Below are 26,207 nucleotides of genomic sequence, written 5' to 3' on the forward strand. Positions count from 1 at the left end.
CAGATTACACAGACCCACAAAGAATGTGAAAACAAATCCAATCTTGATAAACTCACATATCTATTTGGTGAAATAGCACAGTGCGCGACCACAGCAACAATATTTGTGACCTTTTGCCACAAGAAAAGGGTAACCATTGGAGCACAATCAACAGTGTAAATACAACTTATATTTATATCTGTTTATTTATTTTACCTTTCATACTTCAACTATTTGCACATTGTTACAACAATATACATAGCCAATAATATAACATTTGTGAGTGTTCTCTTTACTGTTAATTTGTTTATTTCCCTTTTGTTTATTGTCTAGTCCACTTGCTTTGGCAATGTAAACCCGTTTCCCATGCCAATAAAGCCTTTTGAATTGACATTGAATTGAAGTGAGAGAGAGAAAAGAGAGAATGAACGAGAGCTAGTGAGAAGAAAGCTTTTGGATGACATAAGAGAGAGAGAAAACACACCAACTTAATATGCAGAACACGTCAGTTCAAATACAACGTTTCTAGTACTGTAGTTACAGACAGAGAGAGAGAGAACAGGCTGTTGATGCCTCTTAAGGCAGCCCCCCGCACCTCTATGATTCAGAGGGGTTGGGTTAAATGTGGAAGACACATTTCAGTTGAATGCATTCAGTTGTACAACTGACTACGTATCCCCCTTTCCCTTTCCTTTCCCTTTCCCAACCAATCAGACAACTAGAAGGGAGAAAAGACAGCGAGAGAGGGGAAAAGGGATAAGAGAGAAAGAGAGGGGCAAGAGAGAGAGAGGGAGAAAGGGAAAGAGAGAGAGTGAGGGAGAAAGGGATAAGAGGAAGAGAGAGAGAGAGACGGGAAAGAGATGGGGGAGAGAGAAAGAGAGAAGAGTGAGAGAAAGAGAGAGAAAGGGGGAGAAAGGGAGAGGGAGATAAGAGCAAAAGACAGGGGGAGATGAGAGAGAACAGAGTTAGGCTTGGGTGATATACCGTTTATACCCTATACCAGGGTATTTCGGCTGCGGGGGTGTGTGCTACGCCACTGCTCAAATAAATTATATCCAGCTCAGGGCTCCAGCTTTGCATTTGGTTTACTAACTTGCTAGCTAAGTGGCTAGATGTGAAGATCAAGCTTACTGGTGCAAGCAGAGACATTCAATCCACTCCTGGATCAAGATCCCTGTTGCCTAAATTGTTTGGTAATTGTTTTTTTTATAGCGCCACTTGTGTGCACATTTGGTAATATCATATGCCGGTACGGTATGACGGTATAAAAAAAACTGCATATCGCGCAAGCTTAAACAGAGCTGCTGTGTCTAATTGGCCTGTGATTGTGTTGTGGCCCTACGGACTGAGACGCTACGAGTCATTACCCCTCGTCCAGTCTCTGCTTGTAACGTTCGTCGTCTGAAGATGAGGAATCATCGGACCAAAGCGCGGCGTGGTAAGTGTTCATGTTATTTTTATTAGAACAGAAACACTAAACAAAATAACAAAGAGAGTGAAACGAAAACGAAACAGTTCTGTAAGGTGCAGCAACACAAAACAGAAAACAACTACCCACAAAACCAACATGGTAAATGGCAACCTAAATAGGCTCCCCAATCAGAGACAACGAGAAACAGCTGTCTCTGATTGGGAACCAACTCAGGCCACCATAAACCTACAAACCCCTAGACCATACAAAATCCCCATAGATAAACAAAAACCCTAGACAAGACAAAAACCCCTAGACAATACAAAAACTAAACAAACCACCCTTGTCACACCCTGACCTAACCAAAAAATAAAGGAAACAAATATAACTAAAGTTAGGGCGTGACACTGCTGTCTCACAACCTTTAATAGAGCCTGGAAGGAGGCTTGTGTTTGAGTGAAGCCTGGAACTACGTTAAAAACCTCTGTCTGAGTACTTGTTCTATTATATATTTTCCTCAGCACTGCCATTATGAAGTATTCCTTGACATTGGCGTTTGTCTGTTTCTTGAGGCCCTCTCACCAGTATGTGAATCGCGCATACAGTATAGACCACATCAGAATGTTGTCACAATAGCAAGCAAATTTAGTTCCGGGTATGATTATGTGCATGGCTGTGCTCTGTATTTACAGAGCAATCACATAATATGGTTGACAGTACAGTAAAGAACCAGCAAAATTGACTTATAATAAGTTATATCTGAAATATATTTTTCCTCAGTACAGGCGATGTATGGTAGACCTGTTCATCAGTGGTGGTATGTTTCTTGAGGCCCCGACGCCTTGGGAAGCACATTCAAACCTTTGTCTAAATAGGTTAGCTATTCATTCAGTGGCTGTATCTCAATGTACATCATGAAGGTACACCACGACTCAGAGAAATGAGAATTCATGAGGATGCTCTTCTGTGAATCAACCCATGGGTAAAATGACACAAAATGTTAATTTTCAGAATTCCAAATGTCAGGGGGAAGAGGCTGCTTCAAATATCAACCAGCCATTACTTATGGATACCTTTGTTTTGTGTGTGTGTGTGTCTGCTTAATGACTGTTCCTCTCTCTATACATATTGTTTTGTACTTGTTCTCCCAAATTTTGTGATATCCAATTGGTAGTTACAGTTTTGTCCCATCGCTGCAACTCCCGTACGGACTCAGGAGAGGCAAAGGTCGAGAGCCATGCGTCCTCCGAAACACAACCCAACCAAGCCTCACTACTTCTTTACACACTGCTCGCTTAACCCGAAAGCCAGCCGCACCAATGTGTAAGAGGAAACAACTGGCGACTGTGTCAGCAGGACAAGGACATCCCTGCAGGCCAAACCCTCCCCTAACCGAGACGAGACTGGGCCAATTGTGCGCCGCCTCATGGGTCTGCCGGTCACGGCCGGCTGCAACACAGCCCGGGATCGAACCCGGTTCTGTAGCGACGTCTCAAGCACTGCGATGCAGTGCCTTATACCGCTGCGCCACTCGGAAGGCCACATTACCCATCTGTTAATGTACGTAATTTATGGGAAATTAAAGTCATACATTGTTATTCTCTAAAAATGACTCTTTCTATGTGTCTCTGCTTGTCCCTCAGTTCCTTTCTGAAAGTCCTGTCTTCATGACTGCTCCTCTCTTTATGCTGTATATATAAACTTAATGACCGCATCCCAAATGGCACCCCACTACCCCCAAGTGCACTATATAGGTTATAAGGGGCCATTTGGAACGCTGTATATGTGTAGTTGAGAATCAAAGAGACCAAAGAAACCCTATTTTGAATGAGGAACTAGAGTCATTCAAGAGAAAGAATAACAGGTGAATACAGCAGTTGTTCAACTCGTCTTTTATTCATTCACTCATTCCTTTATTATTGCTGTATTTTTCTCTCCTTCAAAGTGTTGGAAAGAAAATCCGCCCTCTCTTCAGCTCCTCCGATTCCTTCTTGCCAATCACCAGTCGACACCTGTACTACCGTCCAATCATATCTCTCCTTAACCACCTCGTCATCACCTCAACCTGCCATCCAGAATAAGCCCACATTTAGAGTAGGTTCTATTGTTCATTTGAAGTCGTCAGTTTAACTCAGTCTCATAAGGCCAGGAGTTGTTCTTGACCATGTGACCTGACCAGGAATAAACCCCTAGACTAGTCATGCATATAAAATATATCTGTTATTGTTGTAGTTGTCATACAGAAAGCCTGTGTAAGTATGGAGATGAGACAATCGCCATGTTTCTCACCATGAGACTATGTTTATAGACAATTACTGAACTGACCCTGTTATTATCCTGTTATGACACTTTTTTCTCTTTCATTTTTTTTCTTCTATCTTTCGCTTCCTCCCATTCAGCACAATGAACAAACACTCAGCAGCAATGTCACTATCTCCTTCATTTAAACTGAGACCCAAACTCTCAGGCTTAGCAAAAATACCCTGTCATTCAGGACTTCAGAGAGATAGATAAATAGAGAAAGTGAAATAGAGAGAGATATAATTCATCAGTGAGTTTGTCTTTTCTCCTGAGGCCTCTCGCTGATTCCCAATTATCGTTCCACTCTGTGGGTCTTTTGATCAAAGCTAAAAATCCCTGAAAACCTTTTGCCATTAAGAGGGGCTATTAAACCTTTCATGCCTCACCACTCATGTAAAAACACCATCCACTTGGAACCATCTGTTAGGTTTCACTGCTTGTCAGGCCATTGGCCAGCTTTTCAGATCAGAGCTGTTTACTAGCCCTAAAACCAACATTCAGCCAATCACGTTGGCTCTTCTAGCCCTAAAACCAACAATCAGCCAATTATGTTGCGTCTTCTAGCCCTAAAACCAACATTCAGCCAATCACGTGGCTCTTCTAGCCCTAAAACCAACATTCAACTAATCATGTTGGCATGTTGAAAAATCAACCTTTTCTTATTTTTAAACTGTGTGGTCTGAAGGCTATAGGAGTGGTGTACAACATTCCAAAACCAAACATAATGTGCAAACACACATCATCAAACTACCACACTGTGAGTATGAGTGTGAGTGACCAAACACACATCATCAAACTACCACACTGTGAGTATGAGTGAGTGACCAAACACACATCATCAAACTACCACACTGTGAGTATGAGTGTGAGTGACCAAACACACATCATCAAACTACCACACTGTGAGTATGAGTGAGTGACCAAACACACATCATCAAACTACCACACTGTGAGTATGAGTGTGAGTGACCAAACACACATCATCAAACTACCACACTGTGAGTATGAGTGTGAGTGACCAAACACACACAAACACAGTTCCATCACCACTTCTCTTCCATTCGCTGTTCCTTTTCTATCACTTCCCTGTTCCTTTTTTCATAACTCTTCATAACTCTTCATAACTCTTCATAACTCTTCATAGTCGGATGCCTGAGAGAGGGCAGCTGTTCTCAACGCCACAGCACTTCACATACAATCTTCACTCACAACTTTCCCACAATGTTCCCACAACATTCCTACAGTATGTCACTTCGATTTCAGTAATGCTTGGGTGATGTTGAAAACCCTGTAAATGAGTTGAGAGTATGTAATGAAATACATTTAAAGCATCTTGACTACTAACTTGTCACTGACACTATAGGCTACATTAACAGTGAAAGACTTCTGCTACATGATTATTCTCAATTCTCTACTTATTTACTAATAACAAATAAAATCATTATTCTCTATAAAAATAGTAGGATCTGTCCATATGGCAATAATTTCTAGAATAGTAGATCATTTTATGTTCCATTTCTGTGAATGTGTTGAAGTATGTTCAGGCCATGCGCAATTCTGTCCAGCTGTGTGTTGTGAAAGGACAGAAACTAGTCTTGAAATCCAGCTTACTCAACATTTCAGGAATATGGACCGAATGAGGCCTACAAAACACTATTGCATTTCAAAGTGCGTTAGAAGCTCTGATAACAGTCTGTGTCAGTAATTTTATTGTGTGGTGTCTGTTGCAGCATCAGTGTCAGTCAGCTAGGAGCCCCCAGCCCCAGAGGCCTCAAATGAGGTCATGGCCTGTAGTAGCTCTCCCAGCCCGTCTTCCTAGCTCTGTTGTGGGACACTAGAGTCCTCAGGGCTGCTGTCCAGCAACTCATCCTCTGAGAAGCTGATGTGCAGACAGGTGTCATTGATGGGGGAGGAGAAGGGGAGCGTGTGCTCGTAGCTGTCCGCGTGTGTGCCTGGGGTGGTGGTGACGCATGACAGGGGTGCAGTTTCCCCCTTCATGTCTTCTAGGGGGCTGCCACAGCCGCTAGAGGCAGTCAGGAACGTCCCACTGTCACCAAACGGGTCCTCTTTGTCGTGGAGGGGCGAGAGATGCGATTTAGTCTCGGAGCGGACGCCGGAATCCTCGCTAGCTGAGCCGCACGAGCCGCTCTCGCCGCCTCCATTGCTGAGCTGGTGGAAGTCTCCTGAGAGTCCGGAAGAGAGGGAGCAGGGTGTGATGTCTGCGAAGGACAGGCTCTCGCTCCGGCTCGGAACGCTACCATTCCCGTCTACTTGTGTGGTCAGGGGCATGGTCAGCGGGTTGAACTCCAACCCCGGAGAGACAGTTCGGCTGGCTCGCTTACGGTTGAAGGATGGGGGAGGCGGGTCCAATTTAGGGATGATCTGTTTAAACCTGTCAATCAGAAAAGAGAGTTGGATTTAATCGAAGGTCACATCTCAAATGACACCATATTCTCCATGTAGTGCCCTACTGTGATTAACTACTTTAGACCAGAGCTGTGTAAACCTGGCGGTTTAAGGCCATCGAGGGGCACCCCACTCTGTTCCCTATAGTGCACTACTTTTGACATGTAGTGCACTATATGGGGGTATTAGGGTGTCATTTGAAATGCAGGCTAAGTGAAATATGCGTCTTATATTCCTCAAAATTTCAAATAGTGTCAATAACATGAGCTACTGCTCTTAATGTAAATGTAGTGAATAGTGAGTGTTTTCTCTATAACATGCAGGGGCATTCAAAAGGGAAATAAGCCTCACTGTTTACATTTTCACAGTGACACTTCCATTCTTTAAACCCAATGCACTTTGAGGTAAGCCGCTGCCCGATGGGAGCTGTGTGTGTATGTGTGTGTGTTTGTGCGTGTTTGTGTGTTTGGTGAGAGCAGTCTGGGCACTTATCTTGGTCCCACAGCTCCCCTGTTGGGAGGAAGAGGGGAAGAGAAAGAGAGAGAGAGAAAGTGAGAGATGAGAGAGAAAGGGAGCTGCAGGCTTTCCTCTCCTCTATCGACAGCACCAAACACACACTATAAATAGCTGCATTGCAGTCTCCCTGTTTAGACCACAGAAAACCCATGGTGGTTATACCACACACACACAGAAACACATACACTATACAGCACCAATCAAAAGTTTGGAAACACCTACTCATTCAAGGGTTTTTCTGTATTTTTACTGTTTTCTACATAGTAGAATAATAGTGAAGACATCAAAACTATGAAATAACACATATGGAATCATGTAATAACCAAAAAGTGTTAAACAAATCAAAATTGATTTTAGATTTTAGATTCTTCAAAGTAGCCACCCTTTGCATTGATCACAGCTTTGCAGACCCTTGGCATTTTCTCAACCAGCTTTACCTGGAATGCTTTTCCAACAGTCTTGAAGGAGTTCCCACATACAGTATGCTGAGTACTGGTAACTCTAATGAACTTATCTGTCTCGGCCGTTAACAGAAGAGGACCAAGGTGCAGCGTGGTGAGCGTACATTTTCTCTTTATTTGGAAAAAAAGACGCCGAACAAAACAACAAACACTACAAAAACAAACCGTGAAGCTCAAAGGCTATGTGCCCTAAACAAAAGTCACCTTCCCACAAAGACAGGTGGAAAAAAGGGATACCTAAGTATGGTTCTCAATCAGAGACAACGATAGACAGCTGCCTCTGATTGAAAACCACACCCAGCCAAACACAAAGAAATAGAAAACATAGAAATAAAGAAACTAGAATGCCCACCCTAGTCACACCCTGGCCTAACCAAAATAGAGAATAAAAACCTCTCTATGGCCAGGTCGTGACATTATCCTCTGCAGCAGAGGTAACTCTGGGTCTTCCTTTCCTGTGGCGGTCCTCATGAAAGCCAGTTTCATCATAGCACTGTCACATGAATTGATGCTGGAGAGACGAAGCAGGTACGGGGAGTCAAACATTTAATAAAGAACGGACATGGAACGAGACAGGAACAGCGGCAGCAAATTAATAATACAGACAAAAAACAATTAATGCAGCAGCAGGGAACAGAGCAAGGGAACTGACAAATATAGGGGAGGTAATAAACAGATGATGAGTGAGTCCAGGTGAGTCCAATATCGCTGATGCACGTGACGAGGGAAGGCAGGTGTACGTAATAGATGGCAGGAGTGCGTGATGCAGGGAAGCCTGGCGCCCTCAAACGCCAGGGGGGAAGAGCTGGAGCAGACGTGACAGTAACCCCCCCTCTAGGGGCACCACCCGGCGTCCCACCTGGGCGAACCGGCCGAGACATGGGTGCTGGGCAAGCCGATTGGGGCCTGGAGGCCCAACGAACTGGCAGGAGCGTGGGAGCCTGGCGAGCCGGCTGAGGCATGGAAGCCCGGCGATCCAGCTGAGGCAAGACACCTGTCGATCCCGCTGCAGAGAGGGAGCCCGAAGATCCGGTGGAGTGTGACATGGAATGGAAACCCGCCAAGCCAACCGAAGCGAGGAAACCCCTCGAGTCAGCCAGGGCGAGGAAACCCCTCGAGTCAGCCAGGGCGTGGAAACCCCTCGAGTCAGCCAGGGCGTGGAAACCCCTCGAGTCAGCCAGGGCGAGGAAACCCCTCGAGTCAGCCAGGGCGTGGAAACCCCTCGAGTCAGCCAGGGCGAGGAAACCCCTCGAGTCAGCCAGGGCATGGAAACCCCTCGAGTCAGTCAGGGCGTGGAAACCCCTCTAGTCAGCCAGGGCGTGGAAACCCCTCGAGTCAGCCAGGGCGAGGAAACCCCTCGAGTCAGCCAGGGCGTGGAAACCCCTCGAGTCAGCCAGGGCGAGGAAACCCCTCGAGTCAGCCAGGGCGTGGAAACCCCTCGAGTCAGCCAGGGCGTGGAAACCCCTCTAGTCAGCCAGGGCGTGGAAACCCCTCGAGTCAGCCAGGGCGAGGAAACCCCTCGAGTCAGCCAGGGCATGGAAACCCAACGGGCTGGCTTAGACACCCCCGGTTCCATCGGCGGCGGAATCCACCCTAACGTCACCAACAAAAACACAAAAAAAAGACGCCTTGACCTACTGGGTGAACACGAACTGACGATCCGGCTGAGGCCCGACGTGGGATGGGCGCCATCCGAGCCAACCGGGGCAAGGAAACCTCTCGAGCCAGCGAGGGCGTGGAAGCCCGACGAGCTGGCTAGGCACCCCCGGTTCCATCAGCGGCGACCTAGAGCCGATGTCACCACCAACCGGAATGCCAGTACTCCCCCATGCTTTGTATGATGTCTTCTGCATTCTGTCACATGGTATGACGCTGGAGAGGCGAAGCAGGTACGGGGAGTCAAACATTTAATAAAGAACGGACATGGAACGAGACAGGAACAGCATCAGCAAACTAACAATACAGACAAAAAACTATTAATGCAGCAGCGGGGAACAGAGCAAAGGAACTGACAAATATAGGGGAGGTAATAAACAGATGATGAGTGAGTCCAGGTGAGTCCAATATCGCTGATGCGTGTGACGAGGGAAGGCAGATGTACGTAATAGATGGCAGGAGTGCGTGATACAGGGCAGCCTGGCGCCCTCAAGCGCCAGGGGGGGGAGAGCGGGAGCAGACATGACAAGCGCTTGATGGTTTTTGCGACTGCACTTGAAGAAACTTTCAAAGTTCTTGACATTTTCCGGATTGACTGACCTTCATGTTTTAAAGTAATGATGGACTGTCATTTCTCTTTGCTTATTTGAGCTGTTCTTGCCATAATATGGACTTGGTCTTTTACCAAATAGGGCTATCTTCTGTATACCAACCCTACCTTGTTACAACACAACTGATTGGCTCAAACACATTAAAAAGGAAATCAATTCCAATAATTAACTTTTAACAAGGCACACCTGTTAATTGAAATGCATTCCAGTTGACTACCTCATGAAGCTGGTTGAGAGAATGCCAAGAGTATGCAAAGCTGTCATGAAGGCAAAGGGTGGCTACTTCGAAGAATCTCAAATATAACATATATTTTGATTTGTTTAACACTTTTTTGGTTACTACATGATTCCATAGTTTTGATGTCTTCACTATTATTCTACAATGTAGAAAAACCCTGAAATGAGTAGGTGTGTTCAAACTTTTCACTGGTACTGTATATACAAAAGTATGTGGACAGCCCTTCAAATTGGTTGATTCGGCTATTTCAGCCACACCTGTTACTGACAGGTGTATAAAATCGAGCACACAGCTATGTAATCTCCATAGACAAACATTGGCAGTAGAATGGCCTTACTGAAGAGCTCAGTGACTTTCAACGTGGCACCGTCATAGGGTGACGGCTTTCCAACAAGTCAGTTCGTCAAATTTTTGCCCTGCTAGAGCTGCTGCTGCTGTTATTGTGAAGTGGAAAATGCAAGGAGCAACAACGGCTCAGCATCGTGGTAGACCACACAAGCTCACAAACACGACCGCAGAGTGTTGAAGTGTGTAGTGAGTAAAAATCATCTGTCCTTGGTTGCAACACTCACTACTGAGTTCCAAACTGCCTCTGGAATCAACGTCAGCACAAGAAGTGTTCGTCGAGAGCTTCAGGATATGGGTTTCCATGGCCAAGCGTTGCCTGGAGTGGTGTAAAGCTAGCCGCCATTGGACTCTGGAGCAATGGAAACGCGTTCTCTGGAGTGATGAATCACAGTCCGACGGACTAATCTTGGTTTTGGTCGAATGGCAGGAGAACGCTACCTGACCGAATGTATAGTTCCAACTGTAAACTTTGGTGAAGGAGGAATAATGGTCTGGGGCTGTTCTTCATGGTTCAAGCCCCTTAGTTCCAGTGAAGGGAACTCTTAATGCTACATCATACAAAGAAATTCTAGACGATTTTGAGCTTCCAACTTTGTGGCAACAGTTTGGGGAAGGCCCTTTCCTGTTTCAACATGACAATTCCCCCATGCACAAAGCGAGGTCCATACAGAAATGGTTTGTCGAGATCAGTGTGGAAGAACTTGACTGGCCTGCACAGAGGCCTGACCTCAACTCCATCGAACACATTTGGGATGAATTGGAACACCGACTGCGAGCCAGGCCTAATCACCCAACATCAGCGCCTGACCTCACTAATGCTCTTGTGGCTGCAAGACCCCGCAGCAATGTTCCAACATCTAGTGGAAAGCCTTCCCAGAAGAGTGGAGGCTGTTATAGCAGCAAAGGGGATCAACATATTAATGCCCATGATTTTGGAATGAGATGTTGATGAACAAGTGTCCACATACTTTTGGTCGGTAGTGTACATGTGTAAACACACGCACACAGCCAAACACACGTGTGCGCACACAAACACACACACAAGCAAACAAACACACACATTCCTCCCTGTTTCATTCTGTTTGTTTATTTTGTTTCCTAAGTGAAGCTACGACAGCCTATGAGTGAAGCCTGTTTGTAGTGTGTGAGCTGTTATGAGTTGTAACTGTCGTAGTTGTAATGTGTACTGTGTGCTGCTATTGAACATCTATATAAAGCTTATAGGCTTCATTAAGCCTTTCATGTTGTTGTCTGTTAAAGGTGACACTGGCTGGTTCCTAAGTGTGTAGTTATTGAGTTGTATGGAGCCTGGTTTCTAGTTGTGTGATGTGTAGTTATTGAGTTGTATGGAGCCTGGTTTCTAGTTGTGTGATGTGTAGTTATTGAGTTGTATGGAGCCTGGTTTCTAGTTGTGTGATGTGTAGTTATTGAGTTGTATGTAGCCTGGTTTCTAGTTGTGTGATGTGTAGTTATTGAGTTGTATGGAGCCTGGTTTCTAGTTGTGTGATGTGTAGTTATTGAGTTGTATGTAGCCTGGTTTCTAGTTGTGTGATGTGTAGTTATTGAGTTGTATGGAGCCTGGTTTCTAGTTGTGTGATGTGTAGTTATTGAGTTGTATGTAGCCTGGTTTCTAGTTGTGTGATGTGTAGTTATTGAGTTGTATGGAGCCTGGTTTCTAGTTGTGTGATGTGTAGATATTGAGTTGTATGGAGCCTGGTTTCTAGTTGTGTGATGTGTAGTTATTGAGTTGTATGGAGCCTGGTTTCTAGTTGTGTGATGTGTAGTTATTGAGTTGTATGGAGCCTGGTTTCTAGTTGTGTGATGTGTAGATATTGAGTTGTATGGAGCCTGGTTTCTAGTTGTGTGATGTGTAGTTATTGAGTTGTATGTAGCCTGGTTTCTAGTTGTGTGATGTGTAGTTATTGAGTTGTATGTAGCCTGGTTTCTAGTTGTGTGATGTGTAGTTATTGAGTTGTATGTAGCCTGGTTTCTAGTTGTGTGATGTGTAGTTATCGAGTTGTATGGAGCCTGGTTTCTAGTTGTGTGATGTGTAGTTATTGAGTTGTATGTAGCCTGGTTTCTAGTTGTGTGATGTGTAGTTATTGAGTTGTATGGAGCCTGGTTTCTAGTTGTGTGATGTGTAGTTATTGAGTTGTATGTAGCCTGGTTTCTAGTTGTGTGATGTGTAGTTATTGAGTTGTATGGAGCCTGGTTTCTAGTTGTGTGATGTGTAGTTATTGAGTTGTATGTAGCCTGGTTTCTAGTTGTGTGATGTGTAGTTATTGAGTTGTATGGAGCCTGGTTTCTAGTTGTGTGATGTGTAGATATTGAGTTGTATGGAGCCTGGTTTCTAGTTGTGTGATGTGTAGTTATTGAGTTGTATGGAGCCTGGTTTCTAGTTGTGTGATGTGTAGTTATTGAGTTGTATGGAGCCTGGTTTCTAGTTGTGTGATGTGTAGTTATTGAGTTGTATGGAGCCTGGTTTCTAGTTGTGTGATGTGTAGTTATTGAGTTGTATGGAGCCTGGTTTCTAGTTGTGTGATGTGTAGTTATTGAGTTGTATGTAGCCTGGTTTCTAGTTGTGTGATGTGTAGTTATTGAGTTGTATGTAGCCTGGTTTCTAGTTGTGTGATGTGTAGTTATTGAGTTGTATGGAGCCTGGTTTCTAGTTGTGTGATGTGTAGTTATTGAGTTGTATGTAGCCTGGTTTCTAGTTGTGTGATGTGTAGTTATTGAGTTGTATGGAGCCTGGTTTCTAGTTGTGTGATGTGTAGTTATTGAGTTGTATGTAGCCTGGTTTCTAGTTGTGTGATGTGTAGTTATTGAGTTGTATGGAGCCTGGTTTCTAGTTGTGTGATGTGTAGATATTGAGTTGTATGGAGCCTGGTTTCTAGTTGTGTGATGTGTAGTTATTGAGTTGTATGGAGCCTGGTTTCTAGTTGTGTGATGTGTAGTTATTGAGTTGTATGGAGCCTGGTTTCTAGTTGTGTGATGTGTAGTTATTGAGTTGTATGGAGCCTGGTTTCTAGTTGTGTGATGTGTAGTTATTGAGTTGTATGGAGCCTGGTTTCTAGTTGTGTGATGTGTAGATATTGAGTTGTATGGAGCCTGGTTTCTAGTTGTGTGATGTGTAGTTATTGAGTTGTATGGAGCCTGGTTTCTAGTTGTGTGATGTGTAGTTATTGAGTTGTATGTAGCCTGGGTTCTAGTTGCAGGTATAGAATGGTGTGTGAAGTGTGGTATTAGACACAGTAGGAGCACGGGGGTAATAAACAGTATTTTACAGCGAGTCTGACTGAGTGGTTGAGTCTCTAGCTAGCATCTCCCCAGACAGTCTGTGTAATTTCCATATGTTTGACTCAGCACTTCTGTCCTGTCTGCTGTCTGGGCTTCCATACACCTCCCTCCCAGCGCTACCACTCCTCTCTCTTTCTCTCTCTTCCTCTTCTCTCTGCCTCATTCTCTTTCCCCCTCCTCCCCCCTCTCTCCTTCCCTCACTCCTCCTCTCTATACCTCTTTCTCCTTCCCCTCCTCTCAATTCAATTCAATTTAAGGGCTTTATTGGCATGAGAAACATATGTTAACATTGCCAAAGCAAGTGAAGTAGATAACAAACAAAAGTGAAATAAAAAATAAAAATTAACAGTAAACATTAAACAAACAGAAGCTCAAAAATAATAAAGACATTTTATGTCTATTTGCAGTGTTGTAACGATGTGCAAATAGTTGAAGTATAAAAAGGAAAATAAATCAACATAAATATGGGTTGTATTTACAATAGTGTTTGTTCTTCACTGGTTGCCCTTTTCTTGTGGCATCAGGTCACAAATAATGCTGCTGTGATGGCACATTGTGGTATTTCACGGTGGCCTTTCTTAATAGCAAGGCTATAGTACATAGTCAAAGCTTTCCTTAAGTTTGGGTCAGTCACAGTGGTCAGGTATTCTGCCACTGTGTACTCTCTGTTTAGGGCCAAATAGCATTCTAGTTTGCTCAGTATTTTTTGTTAATTCTTTCCAATATGTCAAGTAATTATCTTTTTGTTTTCTCATGATTTGGTTGGGTCAAATTGTGTTGCTGTCCTGGGGCTCTGTGGGGTCTCTTTGTGTTTGTGAACAGAGCCCCAGGACCAGCTTGCTTAGGGGACTCTTCTCCAGGTTCATCTCTCTGTAGGTGATGGCTTTGTTATGGAAGGTTTGGGAATCGCTTCCTTTTAGGTGTTTGTAGAATTTAACGCCTCTTTTCTGGGTTTTGCTGTCCCCAGTCCACCTGGCCGTGCTGCTGCTCCAGTTTCAACTGTTCTGCCTGCAGCTATGGAACCCTGACCTGTTCACCGGACGTGCTACCTGTCCCAGACCTGCTGTTTTATACTCTCTAGAGACAGCAGGACCGGTAGAGATACTCTTAATGATCGGCTATGAAAAGCCAACTGACATTTACTCCTGAGGTGCTGACTTGCTGCACCCTCGACAACTACTGTGATTATTATTATTTGACCATGCTGGTCATTTATGAACATTTGAACATCTTGGCCATGTTCTGTTATAATCTCCACTAGGCACAGCCAGAAGAGGACTGGCCACCCCTCATAGCCTGGTTGCTCTCTAGGTTTCTTCCTAGGTTTTGGCCTTTCTAGGGAGTCTTTCCTAGCCACCGTGCTTCTACACCTGCATTGCTTGCTGTTTGGGGTTTTAGGCTGGGTTTCTGTACAGCACTTTGAGATATCAGCTGATGTAAGAAGGGCTATATAAATACATTTGATTTTGATCATTAGCGGGTATTGGCCTAATTCTGCTCTGCATGCATTATTTGGTGTTTTGTGAATTCTTAGTTGGTGAGCGGACCCCAGACCTCACAACCATAAAAGGCATTGGGTTCTATAACTGATTCAAGTATTTTTAGCCAGATCCTAATTGGTATGTCGAATTTTATGTTCCTTTTGATGGCATAGAAGGCCCTTCCTGCCTTGTCTCTCAGCTTGTTCACAGCTTTGTGGAAGTTACCTGTGGCGCTGACGTTTAGGCCGAGGTATGTATAGTTTTTTGTGTGCACTAGGGCAACGGTGTCTAGATGGAATTTGTATTTTTATTCGTATTTTTTGGAACACCATTATTTTTGTCTTACTGAGATTTACTGTCAGGGCCCACTCTCTACCTCTCTCTTTCTACTTGCCTCCTCTCTCTGCCTCGGTCTCCTTCCCCCTCCTTTCTCAGCCTCTGTCTCCTTCCCCCTCCTTTCTACTTGCCTCCTCTCTCTGCCTCGGTCTCCTTCCCCCTCCTTTCTCTGCCTATCTGTCTCCTTCCCCCTCCTTTCTCTGCCTATCTGTCTCCTTCCCCCTCCTTTCTCTGCCTATCTGTCTCCTTCCCCCTCCTTTCTCTGCCTCTGTCTCCTTCCCCCTCCTTTCTCTGCCTATCTGTCTCCTTCCCCCTCCTTTCTCTACCTCTGTCTCCTTCCCCCTCCTTTCTCTGCCTATCTGTCTCCTTCCCCCTCCTTTCTCTGCCTATCTGTCTCCTTCCCCCTCCTCTCTCTGCCTCGGTTTCCTTCCCCCTCCTTTCTCTGCCTATCTGTCTCCTTCCCCCTCCTTTCTCTGCCTCTGTCTCCTTCCCCCGCCTTTCTCTGCCTATCTGTCTTCTTCCCCCTCCTCTCTCTGCCTCGGTCTCCTTCCCCCTCCTTTCTCTGCCGATCTGTCTCCTTCCCCCTCCTCTCTCTGCCTCGGTCTCCTTCCCCCTCCTTTCTCTGCCTATCTGTCTCCTTCCCCCTCCTTTCTCTGCCTATCTGTCTCCTTCCCCCTCCTTTTTCTGCCTATCTGTCTCCTTCCCCCTCCTTTCTCTGCCTATCTGTCTCCTTCCCCCTCCTTTCTCTGCCTATCTGTCTCCTTCCCCCTCCTCTCGCTGCCTCGGTCTCCTTCCCCCTCCTTTCTCCACCGATCTGTCTCCTTCCCCCTCCTTTCTCTGCCTATCTGTCTCCTTCCCCCTCCTCTCTCTGCCTCGGTCTCCTTCCCCCTCCTTTCTCTGCCTATCTGTCTCCTTCCCCCTCCTCTCTCTGCCTATCTGTCTCCTTCCCCCTCCTCTCCCTGCCTATCTGTCTCCTTCCCCCTCCTTTCTCTGCCTATCTGTCTCCTTCCCCCTCCTTTCTCTGCCGATCTGTCTCCTTCCCCCTCCCTTCTCTGCCTATCTGTCTCCTTCCCCCTCCTCTCTCTGCCTCGGTCTCCTTCCCCCTCCTTTTTCTGCCTATCTGTCTCCTTCCCCCTCCTTTCTCTGCCTATCTGTCTCCTTCCCCCTCCTTTTTCTGCCTATCTGTCTCCTTCCCCCTCCTTTCTCTGCCTATCTGTCTCCTTCCCCCTCCTTTCTCTGCCTATCTGTCTCCTTCCCCCTCCTCTCGCTGCCTCGGTCTCCTTCCCCCTCCTTTCTCCACCGATCTGTCTCCTTCCCCCTCCTTTCTCTGCCTATCTGTCTCCTTCCCCCTCCTCTCTCTGCCTCGGTCTCATTCCCCCTCCTTTCTCTGCCTATCTGTCTCCTTCCCCCTCCTCTCTCTGCCTATCTGTCTCCTTCCCCCTCCTCTCCCTGCCTATCTGTCTCCTTCCCCCTCCTTTCTCTGCCTATCTGTCTCCTTCCCCCTCCTATCTCTGTCTCTGTCTGATTCTTCTCCTCCCCCTCTCTCTCCCGCTCTACCCCTCTCTCTCTCCCTCTCTACCCTTCTCTCTCCCTTATCCCTCTCTCTCCCCCTCCTGTTCATTCCTATCCCTCCTCTCCCTCTGTTCATCCCTATCCCTCCTCTTCCTCTGTTCATCTCTATCCCTCCTCTCCCTCTGTTCATCTCTATCCCTCCTCTCCCTCTGTTCATCTCTATCCCTCCTCTCCCTCTGTTCATCTCTATCCCTCCTCTCCCTCTGTTCATCTCTATCCCTCCTCTTCCTCTTTGCTCCACATCTCTATCCCTCCTCTTCCTCTGTTCATCTCTATCCCTCCTCTCCCTCTGTTCATCTCTATCCCTCCTCTCCCTCTGTTCATCTCTATCCCTCCTCTCCCTCTGTTCATCTCTATCCCTCCTCTCCCTCTGTTCATCTCTATCCCTCCTCTCCCTCTGTCCATCTCTATCCCTCCTCTCCCTCTATCCCTCCTCTCCCTCTGCTCATCTCTATCCCTCCTCTCCCTCTGTACATCTCTATCCCTCCTCTACCTCTGTTCATCTCTATCCCTCCTCTCCCTCTGTTCATCTCTATCCCTCCTCTCCCTCTGTTCATCTCTATCCCTCCTCTCCCTCTGTTCATCTCTATCCCTCCTCTCCCTCTGTTCATCCCTATCCCTCCTCTCCCTCTGTTCATCCCTATCCCTCCTCTTCCTCTGTTCATCTCTATCCCTCCTCTCCCTCTGTTCATCTCTATCCCTCCTCTCCATCTGTTCATCCCTATCCCTCCTCTACCTCTGTTCATCTCTATCCCTCCTCTCCCTCTGTTCATCTCTATCCCTCCTCTCCCTCTGTTCATCTCTATCCCTCCTCTCCCTCTGTTCATCCCTATCCCTCCTCTCCCTCTGTTCATCTCTATCCCTCCTCTCCCTCTGTTCATCTCTATCCCTCCTCTCCCTCTGTTCATCTCTATCCCTCCTCTCCCTCTGTTCATCCCTATCCCTCCTCTCCCTCTGTTCATCTCTATCCCTCCTCTCCCTCTGTTCATCTCTATCCCTCCTCTCCCTCTGTCCATCTCTATCCCTCCTCTCCCTCTATCCCTCCTCTCCCTCTGCTCATCTCTATCCCTCCTCTCCCTCTGTACATCTCTATCCCTCCTCTACCTCTGTTCATCTCTATCCCTCCTCTCCCTCTGTTCATCTCTATCCCTCCTCTCCCTCTGTTCATCTCTATCCCTCCTCTCCCTCTGTTCATCTCTATCCCTCCTCTCCCTCTGTTCATCCCTATCCCTCCTCTCCCTCTGTTCATCCCTATCCCTCCTCTTCCTCTGTTCATCTCTATCCCTCCTCTCCCTCTGTTCATCTCTATCCCTCCTCTCCATCTGTTCATCCCTATCCCTCCTCTACCTCTGTTCATCTCTATCCCTCCTCTCCCTCTGTTCATCTCTATCCCTCCTCTCCCTCTGTTCATCTCTATCCCTCCTCTCCCTCTGTTCATCCCTATCCCTCCTCTCCCTCTGTTCATCTCTATCCCTCCTCTCCCTCTGTTCATCTCTATCCCTCCTCTCCCTCTGTTCATCTCTATCCCTCCTCTCCCTCTGTTCATCCCTATCCCTCCTCTTCCTCTGTTCATCTCTATCCCTCCTCTCCCTCTGTTCATCTCTATCCCTCCTCTCCCTCTGTTCATCTCTATCCCTCCTCTCCCTCTGTTCATCTCTATCCCTCCTCTCCCTCTGTCCATCTCTATCCCTCCTCTCCATCTGTTCATCTCTATCCCTCCTCTCCCTCTGCTCATCTCTATTCCTCCTCTCCCTCTGTTCATCCCTATCCCTCCTCTCCCTCTGTTCATCTCTATCCCTTACTCTCTGAATGTGCATTCTCTTCCAATCTGTCACCCCTACCTCCACGCTGACTGGAAGACTTAATTTGATGAGGTGACAAACATACCAAGGTATCCCTACTCCTCCCTACCCCTGGAGCCATTACTCTGGCTGGCAGTAAGGCAGTAAAGTCTCCCTACTCCTCCCTACCCCTGGAGCCATTACTCTGGCTGGCAGTAAGGCAGTAAAGTCTCCCAACTCCTCCCTACCCCTGGAGACATTACTCTCGCTGGCAGTAAGGTCTCCCTACTCCTCCCTACCCCTGGAGCCATTACTCTGGCTAGCAGCAAGGCAGTAAGGTCTCCCTACTCCCTACTCTTCCCTACCCCTGGAGCCATTACTCTCGCTGTCAGTAAGGCAGTAAGGTCTCCCTACTCCCTACTCCTCCCTACCCCTGGAGACATTACTCTGGCTGGCAGTAAGTTCCCCTACTCCCTACTCCTCCCTACCCCTGGAGACATTACTCTCGCTGGCAGTAAGGCAGTAAGGTCTCCCTACTCCTCCCTACCCCTGGAGCCATTACTCTCGCTGGCAGTAAGGCAGTAAGTTTCCTTACTCCTCCCTACCCCTGGAGACATTACTCTGGCTGGCAGTAAGGCAGTAAGTTCCCCTACTCCCTACTCCTCCCTACCCCTGGAGACATTACTCTGGCTGGCAGTAAGGCAGTAAGTTCCCCTACTCCCTACTCCTCCCTACCCCTGGAGACATTACTCTGGCTGGCAGTAAGGCAGTAAGTTCCCCTACTCCCTACTCCTCCCTACCCCTGGAGACATTACTCTCGCTGGCAGTAAGGCAGTAAGTTCCCCTACTCCCTACTCCTCCCTACCCCTGGAGACATTACTCTGGCTGGCAGTAAGGCAGTAAGTTCCCCTACTCCCTACTCCTCCCTACCCCTGGAGACATTACTCTGGCTGGCAGTAAGGCAGTAAGTTCCCCTACTCCCTACTCCTCCCTACCCCTGGAGACATTACTCTCGCTGGCAGTAAGGCAGTAAGTTCCCCTACTCCCTACTCCTCCCTACCCCTGGAGACATTACTCTGGCTGGCAGTAAGGCAGTAAGTTCCCCTACTCCCTACTCCTCCCTACCCCTGGAGACATTACTCTGGTTGGCAGTAAGTTCCCCTACTCCCTACTCCTCCCTACCCCTGGAGACATTACTCTGGCTGGCAGTAAGGCAGTAAGTTCCCCTACTCCCTACTCCTCCCTACCCCTGGAGACATTACTCTGGCTGGCAGTAAGGCAGTAAGTTCCCCTACTCCCTACTCCTCCCTACCCCTGGAGACATTACTCTGGCTGGCAGTAAGTTCCCCTACTCCCTACTCCTCCCTACCCCTGGAGACATTACTCTGGCTGGCAGTAAGTTCCCCTACTCCCTACTCCTCCCTACCCCTGGAGACATTACTCTGGCTGGCAGTAAGTTCCCCTACTCCCTACTCCTCCCTACCCCTGGAGACATTACTCTGGCTGGCAGTAAGGCAGTAAGTTCCCCTACTCCCTACTCCTCCCTACCCCTGGAGACATTACTCTGGCTGGCATCTACTCATGCATGCAGTTCTACTACAGTATAACACCCCAGAGACAGGCGTACTTAGACAAAGTCTGCATCCCAACTGGCAACCTATTCCTGTTTAGTACACTACTCTGGTCAAAAGTAGTGCACTATTTAAGGAATAGGGTGCCATTTGGGATGCATCCAGAGGGTCAAACACCGTCGTAAACACCAACTCTGAACACAAGTAGCTGAACACAACCAGAGGGTCAGTGGACGAGTGGGACGCTTATGGGGGTTTGTGGAGTACTGGTGGTGGTTGGGACCTAGTGTCAAGTTCAACACACTAGGAATAGAGTTAGAGGTGGGGGGGGGGGGGGTATGTGTGGGGCGTGTTTGTTTGTGTGTGGGGGGGTTGAGTGAATACTTAATTTAATGTGTTGTTTATGAGTATGAGAAGTTAGTGTGATTATGCTTCTGTCTGTGTGCGTGCGTGCGCGCCCGCCCGCCCACCCACCCACCCACCCACCCAAACCTGAGAAGGATGGTAGGTGCAATATCTTCGCTAATGGACCCACTCTGATATCAGTGCAAACATTTCACTTCCTAATGAGCTAAAACATACAACTACGCACATAACGTCTGACCTTATCACAATCCCCATTTTCAGACAAAAAGAACACTGTTAAACTATACAGTCTTTGATACCAAATCAAAAACATCACTGTCTCTCTCTCTCCCCATTCTCTCTCTCCCCCATTTCATTTATTTATTTATTTTTCAATTCAATTGACTTTATTGACATGGCAAGTCCATTACTACTTACATTGTCAAAGTATACATATCGAAAAATACAAATCAAATATATATGTATATATATACAAAATACATTTCTCTCTCCCCCATTTCTCTCCTTCTCTCTCTATCACAGACACAATCAAGACCCCACTAGCCCTATCATTTGAATGTCATTAAGTTACATCTATGCTAACGTGATGATGATTACATCTATGATAACATGATGATGATTACATCTATGCTAACGTGATGATGATTACATCTATGATAACATGATGATGATTACATCTATGCTAACGTGATGATGATTACATCTATGCTAACGTGATGATGATTACATCTATGATAACACGATGATGATTACATCTATGATAACACAATGATGATTACATCTATGATAACACGATGATGATTACATCTATGATAACATGATGATGATTACATCTATGCTAACGTGATGATGATTACATCTATGATAACACGATGATGATTACATCTATGCTAACGTGATGATGATTACATCTATGCTAACGTGATGATGATTACATCTATGATAACACGATGATGATTACATCTATGATAACACGATGATGATTACATCTATGATAACATGATGATGATTACATCTATGATAACACGATGATGATTACATCTATGCTAACGTGATGATGATTACATCTATGTTAACATGATGGTGATTACATCTATGATAACACAATGATGATTACATCTATGCTAACGTGATGATGATTACATCTATGATAACACGATGATGATTACATCTATGATAACATGATGGTGATTACATCTATGATAACATGATGATGATTACATCTATGCTAACGTGATGATGATTACATCTATGATAACATGATGATGATTACATCTATGATAACATGATGGTGATTACATCTATGATAACATGATGATGATTACATCTATGATAACATGATGGTGATTACATCTATGATAACATGATGATGATTACATCTATGATAACATGATGATGATTACATCTATGTTAACATGATGATGATTACATCTATGATAACACGATGATGATTACATCTATGTTAACATGATGATGATTACATCTATGATAACACGATGATGATTACATCTATGATAACACGATGATGATTACATCTATGCTAACGTGATGATGATTACATCTATGTTAACATGATGGTGATTACATCTATGATAACACAATGATGATTACATCTATGCTAACGTGATGATGATTATATCTATGATAACACAATGATGATTACATCTATGCTAACGTGATGATGATTACATCTATGTTAACATGATGGTGATTACATCTATGATAACACAATGATGATTACATCTATGATAACACGATGGTGATTACATCTATGATAACACGATGGTGATTACATCTATGATAACACGATGATGATTACATCTATGCTAACACAATGATGATTACATCTATGATAACACGATGATGATTACATCTATGATAACACGATGATGATTACATCTATGCTAACGTGATGATGATTACATCTATGTTAACATGATGATGATTACATCTATGATAACATGATGATGATTACATCTATGATAACATGATGATGATTACATCTATGATAACATGATGATGATTACATCTATGTTAACATGATGATGATTACATCTATGTTAACATGATGATGATTACATCTATGATAACACGATGATGATTACATCTATGATAACATGATGATGATTACATCTATGATAACACGATGATTACATCTATGATAACACGATGATGATTACATCTATGATAACATGATGATGATTACATCTATGTTAACATGATGGTGATTACATCTATGATAACACGATGATGATTACATCTATGCTAACGTGATGATGATTACATCTATGATAACACGATGATGATTACATCTATGATAACACAATGATGATTACATCTATGCTAACGTGATGATGATTACATCTATGATAACATGATGATGATTTACATCTATGATAACAAGATGATGATTACATCTATGTTAACATGATGGTGATTACATCTATGATAACACGATGGTGATTACATCTATGTTACCACGATGACGATTACATCTATGTTACCACGATGACGATTACATCTATGATAACATGATGACGATTACATCTATGATAACACGATGATGATTACATCTATGATAACACGATGATTACATCTATGATAACATGATGATAAATACATATATGCTAATATGATGACGATTACACCTATGCTAACACGATGATGATTACATCTATGCCAATACAATGATGATTACATGTATGCTAATATGATGATGATTACATCTATGCTATTATGATGATGATTACATCTATGATAATACGGTGACGATTACATCTATGCTAATATGATGATTACATCTATGCTAATATGATGATTACATCTATGATAACATGATGATGATTACATCTATGCTATTATGATGATGATTACATATATGCTAAAATGATGATGATTGCACACGTATGTTAATATGCAGTAATCATGAGTGCCCTCATATGATAGCCTGTCCTACACACTTCCCAAGGGTGACACAGGACAGAGCATGCGTCCAGTAAATTAAACGTGCACAGAGGTATTTTAAGAGGGCCACCACTGCCCACACATGCCGTTGTACAACACAGTCCCATGCTTGTTTCATATACAACGTTTCACATGCCGGAGGACTGTATACTCACATCCATAGAGAGGAGGAGAGAAGAGGAAAGGAGAGGAGGGGAGAGCTAGGCTGGCTATGGTTCTGTTATCAGTGGGCCCCCAAGGTTCCCAGAGAGACGGGCTGGTGCACCACAGGAATCAGGAATAGGGGGAGGCTACTGGTTAGGGATGGGGGAGGTTACTGGTTAGGGATGGGGGAGGCTACTGGTTAGGGATGGGGGAGGTTACTGGTTAGGGATGGGGGAGGTTACTGGTTAGGGATGGGGGAGGTTACTGGTTAGGGATGGGGGAGGTTACGGGTTAGGGATGGGGAGGCTACTGGTTAGGGATGGGGGAGGCTACTGGTTAGGGATGGGGGAGGTTACTGGTTAGGGACTGGGGAGGTTACTGGTTAGGGATGGGGGAGGTTACTGGTTAGGGATGGGGGAGGTTACTGGTTAGGGACTGGGGAGGTTACTGGTTAGGAATGGGGGAGATTACTGGTTAGGGACTGGGGAGGTTACTGGTTAGGGATGGGGGAGGTTACTGGTTAGGGATGGGGGAGGTTACTGGTTAGGGATGGGGGAGGTTACTGGTTAGGGATGGGGGAGGTTACCGGTTAGGGATGGGGGAGGTTACCGGTTAGGGATGGGGGAGGTTACTGGTTAGGAATGGGGGAGGTTACAGGTTAGGGATGGAAGGGTTAGATTAAGACGAGGATGAGCAAGAGGGGTTCCTCACACCTGTGCCAAAGACAGAGAACAATTAGATTGCGGTAAGGATCTGTATCTCTGCACAAATCACACAGAGCACAGGGACCACAGCAACTACTGCAGATGTTTTCAATCTCCTCTCCTTTAAGAGACCATAGTCTACTGCAGAGGGTGTGACTCTCCTCTCCTTTAAGAGAACACAGTAGCCTCCCGGGTGGTGCAGTGGTCTAAGGCACTGGCTGTGCCACCAGAGATTCTGGGTTCGAGCCCAGGCTCTGTCGCAGCCGGCCGCGACCGGGAGGCCCATGGGGCGGCACACAATTGGCACAGCGTTGTCCGGGTTAGGGAGGGTTTGGCCGGCAGGGATATCCTTGTCTCATCGTGCACTAGCAACTCCTGTGGCGGGCCGGGCGCAGTGCACGCTGACCACGTCAATGTTATATTGTCACACTTACTCTTGTGCCTAGAAGCTACAGTAACATGTGTAGAATAACCTACCCAAATAGGTGACTGGATTCGAACGCAGGCTTTGTGTTAGCCTGCTGAGCTAATGTAAGTCTTCAGGTCTCACGCAGGGTTACTTATTTCACCTCCGACACATTGGTGCGGCTGGCTTCCGGGTTGGATGTGCATTGTGTCAAGAAGCAGTGCGGCTAGGTTGGGTTGTTTCGGAGGACGCATGGCTCTCGACCTTTGCCTCTCCCGAGTCCATACGGGAGTTGCAGCGATGAGACAAGACTCAAATAAGGGTTAAAAAAGGAAGGAAACACAGTAACTACTGCAGAGGGTGTGACTCTCCTCTCCTTTAAGAGACCACAGTAACTACTGCAGAGGGTGTGACTCTCCTCTCCTTTAAGAGACCACAGTAACTACTGCAGAGGGTGTGACTCGCCTCTCCTTTAAGAGACCACAGTAACTATTGCAGAGGGTGTTACTCTCCTCTCCTTTAAGAGACCACAGTAACTACTGCAGAGGGTGTGACTCGCCTCTCCTTTAAGAGACCACAGTAACTACTGCAGAGGGTGTGACTCGCCTCTCCTTTAAGAGACCACAGTAACTATTGCAGAGGGTGTTACTCTCCTCTCCTTTAAGAGACCACAGTAACTACTGCAGAGGGTGTGACTCGCCTCTCCTTTAAGAGACCACAGTCTGTTGCAGAGGGTGTGACTCTCCTCTCCTTTAAGAGACCACAGTCTATTGCAGAGGGTGTGACTCTCCTCTCCTTTAAGAGACCACAGTAACTACTGCAGAGGGTGTGACTCTCTTCTCCTTTAAGAGACCACAGTAACTACTGCAGAGGGTGTGACTCTCTTCTCCTTTAAGAGACCACAGTAACTACTGCAGAGGGTGTGACTCTCTTCTCCTTTAAGAGACCACAGTAACTACTGCAGAGGGTGTGACGCCTCTCCTTTAAGAGACCACAGTAACTACTGCAGAGGGTGTGACTCGCCTCTCCTTTAAGAGACCACAGTAACTATTGCAGAGGGTGTTACTCTCCTCTCCTTTAAGAGACCACAGTAACTACTGCAGAGGGTGTGACTCGCCTCTCCTTTAAGAGACCACAGTCTGTTGCAGAGGGTGTGACTCTCCTCTCCTTTAAGAGACCACAGTCTATTGCAGAGGGTGTGACTCTCCTCTCATTTAAGAGACCACAGTAACTACTGCAGAGGTTGTGACTCTCCTCTCCTTTAAGAGACCACAGTAACTACTGCAGAGGTTGTGACTCTCCTTTCCTTTAAGAGACCACAGTAACTATTGCAGAGGGTGTGACTCTCTTCTCCTTTAAGAGACCACAGTAACTACTGCAGAGGGCGTGACTCTCCTCTCCTTTAAGAGACCACAGTAACTACTGCAGAGGTTGTGACTCTCCTCTCCTTTAAGAGACCACAGTAACTATTGCAGAGGGTGTGACTCTCTTCTCCTTTAAGAGACCACAGTAACTATTGCAGAGGGTGTGACTCTCTTCTCCTTTAAGAGACCACAGTAACTACTGCAGAGGGCGTGACTCTCCTCTCCTTTAAGAGACCACAGTAACTATTGCAGAGGGTGTGACTCTCTTCTCCTTTAAGAGACCACAGTCTGTTG

At 45.8% G+C, this 26,207-nt stretch overlaps 1 protein-coding gene across 1 annotated transcript in view; it reads right to left on the bottom strand.

Annotated features, from left to right (window-relative positions):
• Nucleotides 1-2,892: 2,892 nt before the first annotated feature.
• Nucleotides 2,893-26,207, bottom strand: part of si:dkey-34e4.1 (carboxyl-terminal PDZ ligand of neuronal nitric oxide synthase protein) — a 184,382-nt gene continuing 161,067 nt past the window's right edge. The window contains exon 11 of the mRNA XM_038971336.1: nucleotides 2,893-6,083. Coding sequence (XP_038827264.1) covers nucleotides 5,507-6,083 — 577 coding nt within the window. The 3' untranslated portion in view covers nucleotides 2,893-5,506. The remainder of the gene's footprint in view (nucleotides 6,084-26,207) is intronic.

Source organism: Salvelinus namaycush, chromosome 31 (assembly GCF_016432855.1).
Source record: "Salvelinus namaycush isolate Seneca chromosome 31, SaNama_1.0, whole genome shotgun sequence".
Taxonomy (NCBI): domain Eukaryota; kingdom Metazoa; phylum Chordata; class Actinopteri; order Salmoniformes; family Salmonidae; genus Salvelinus; species Salvelinus namaycush.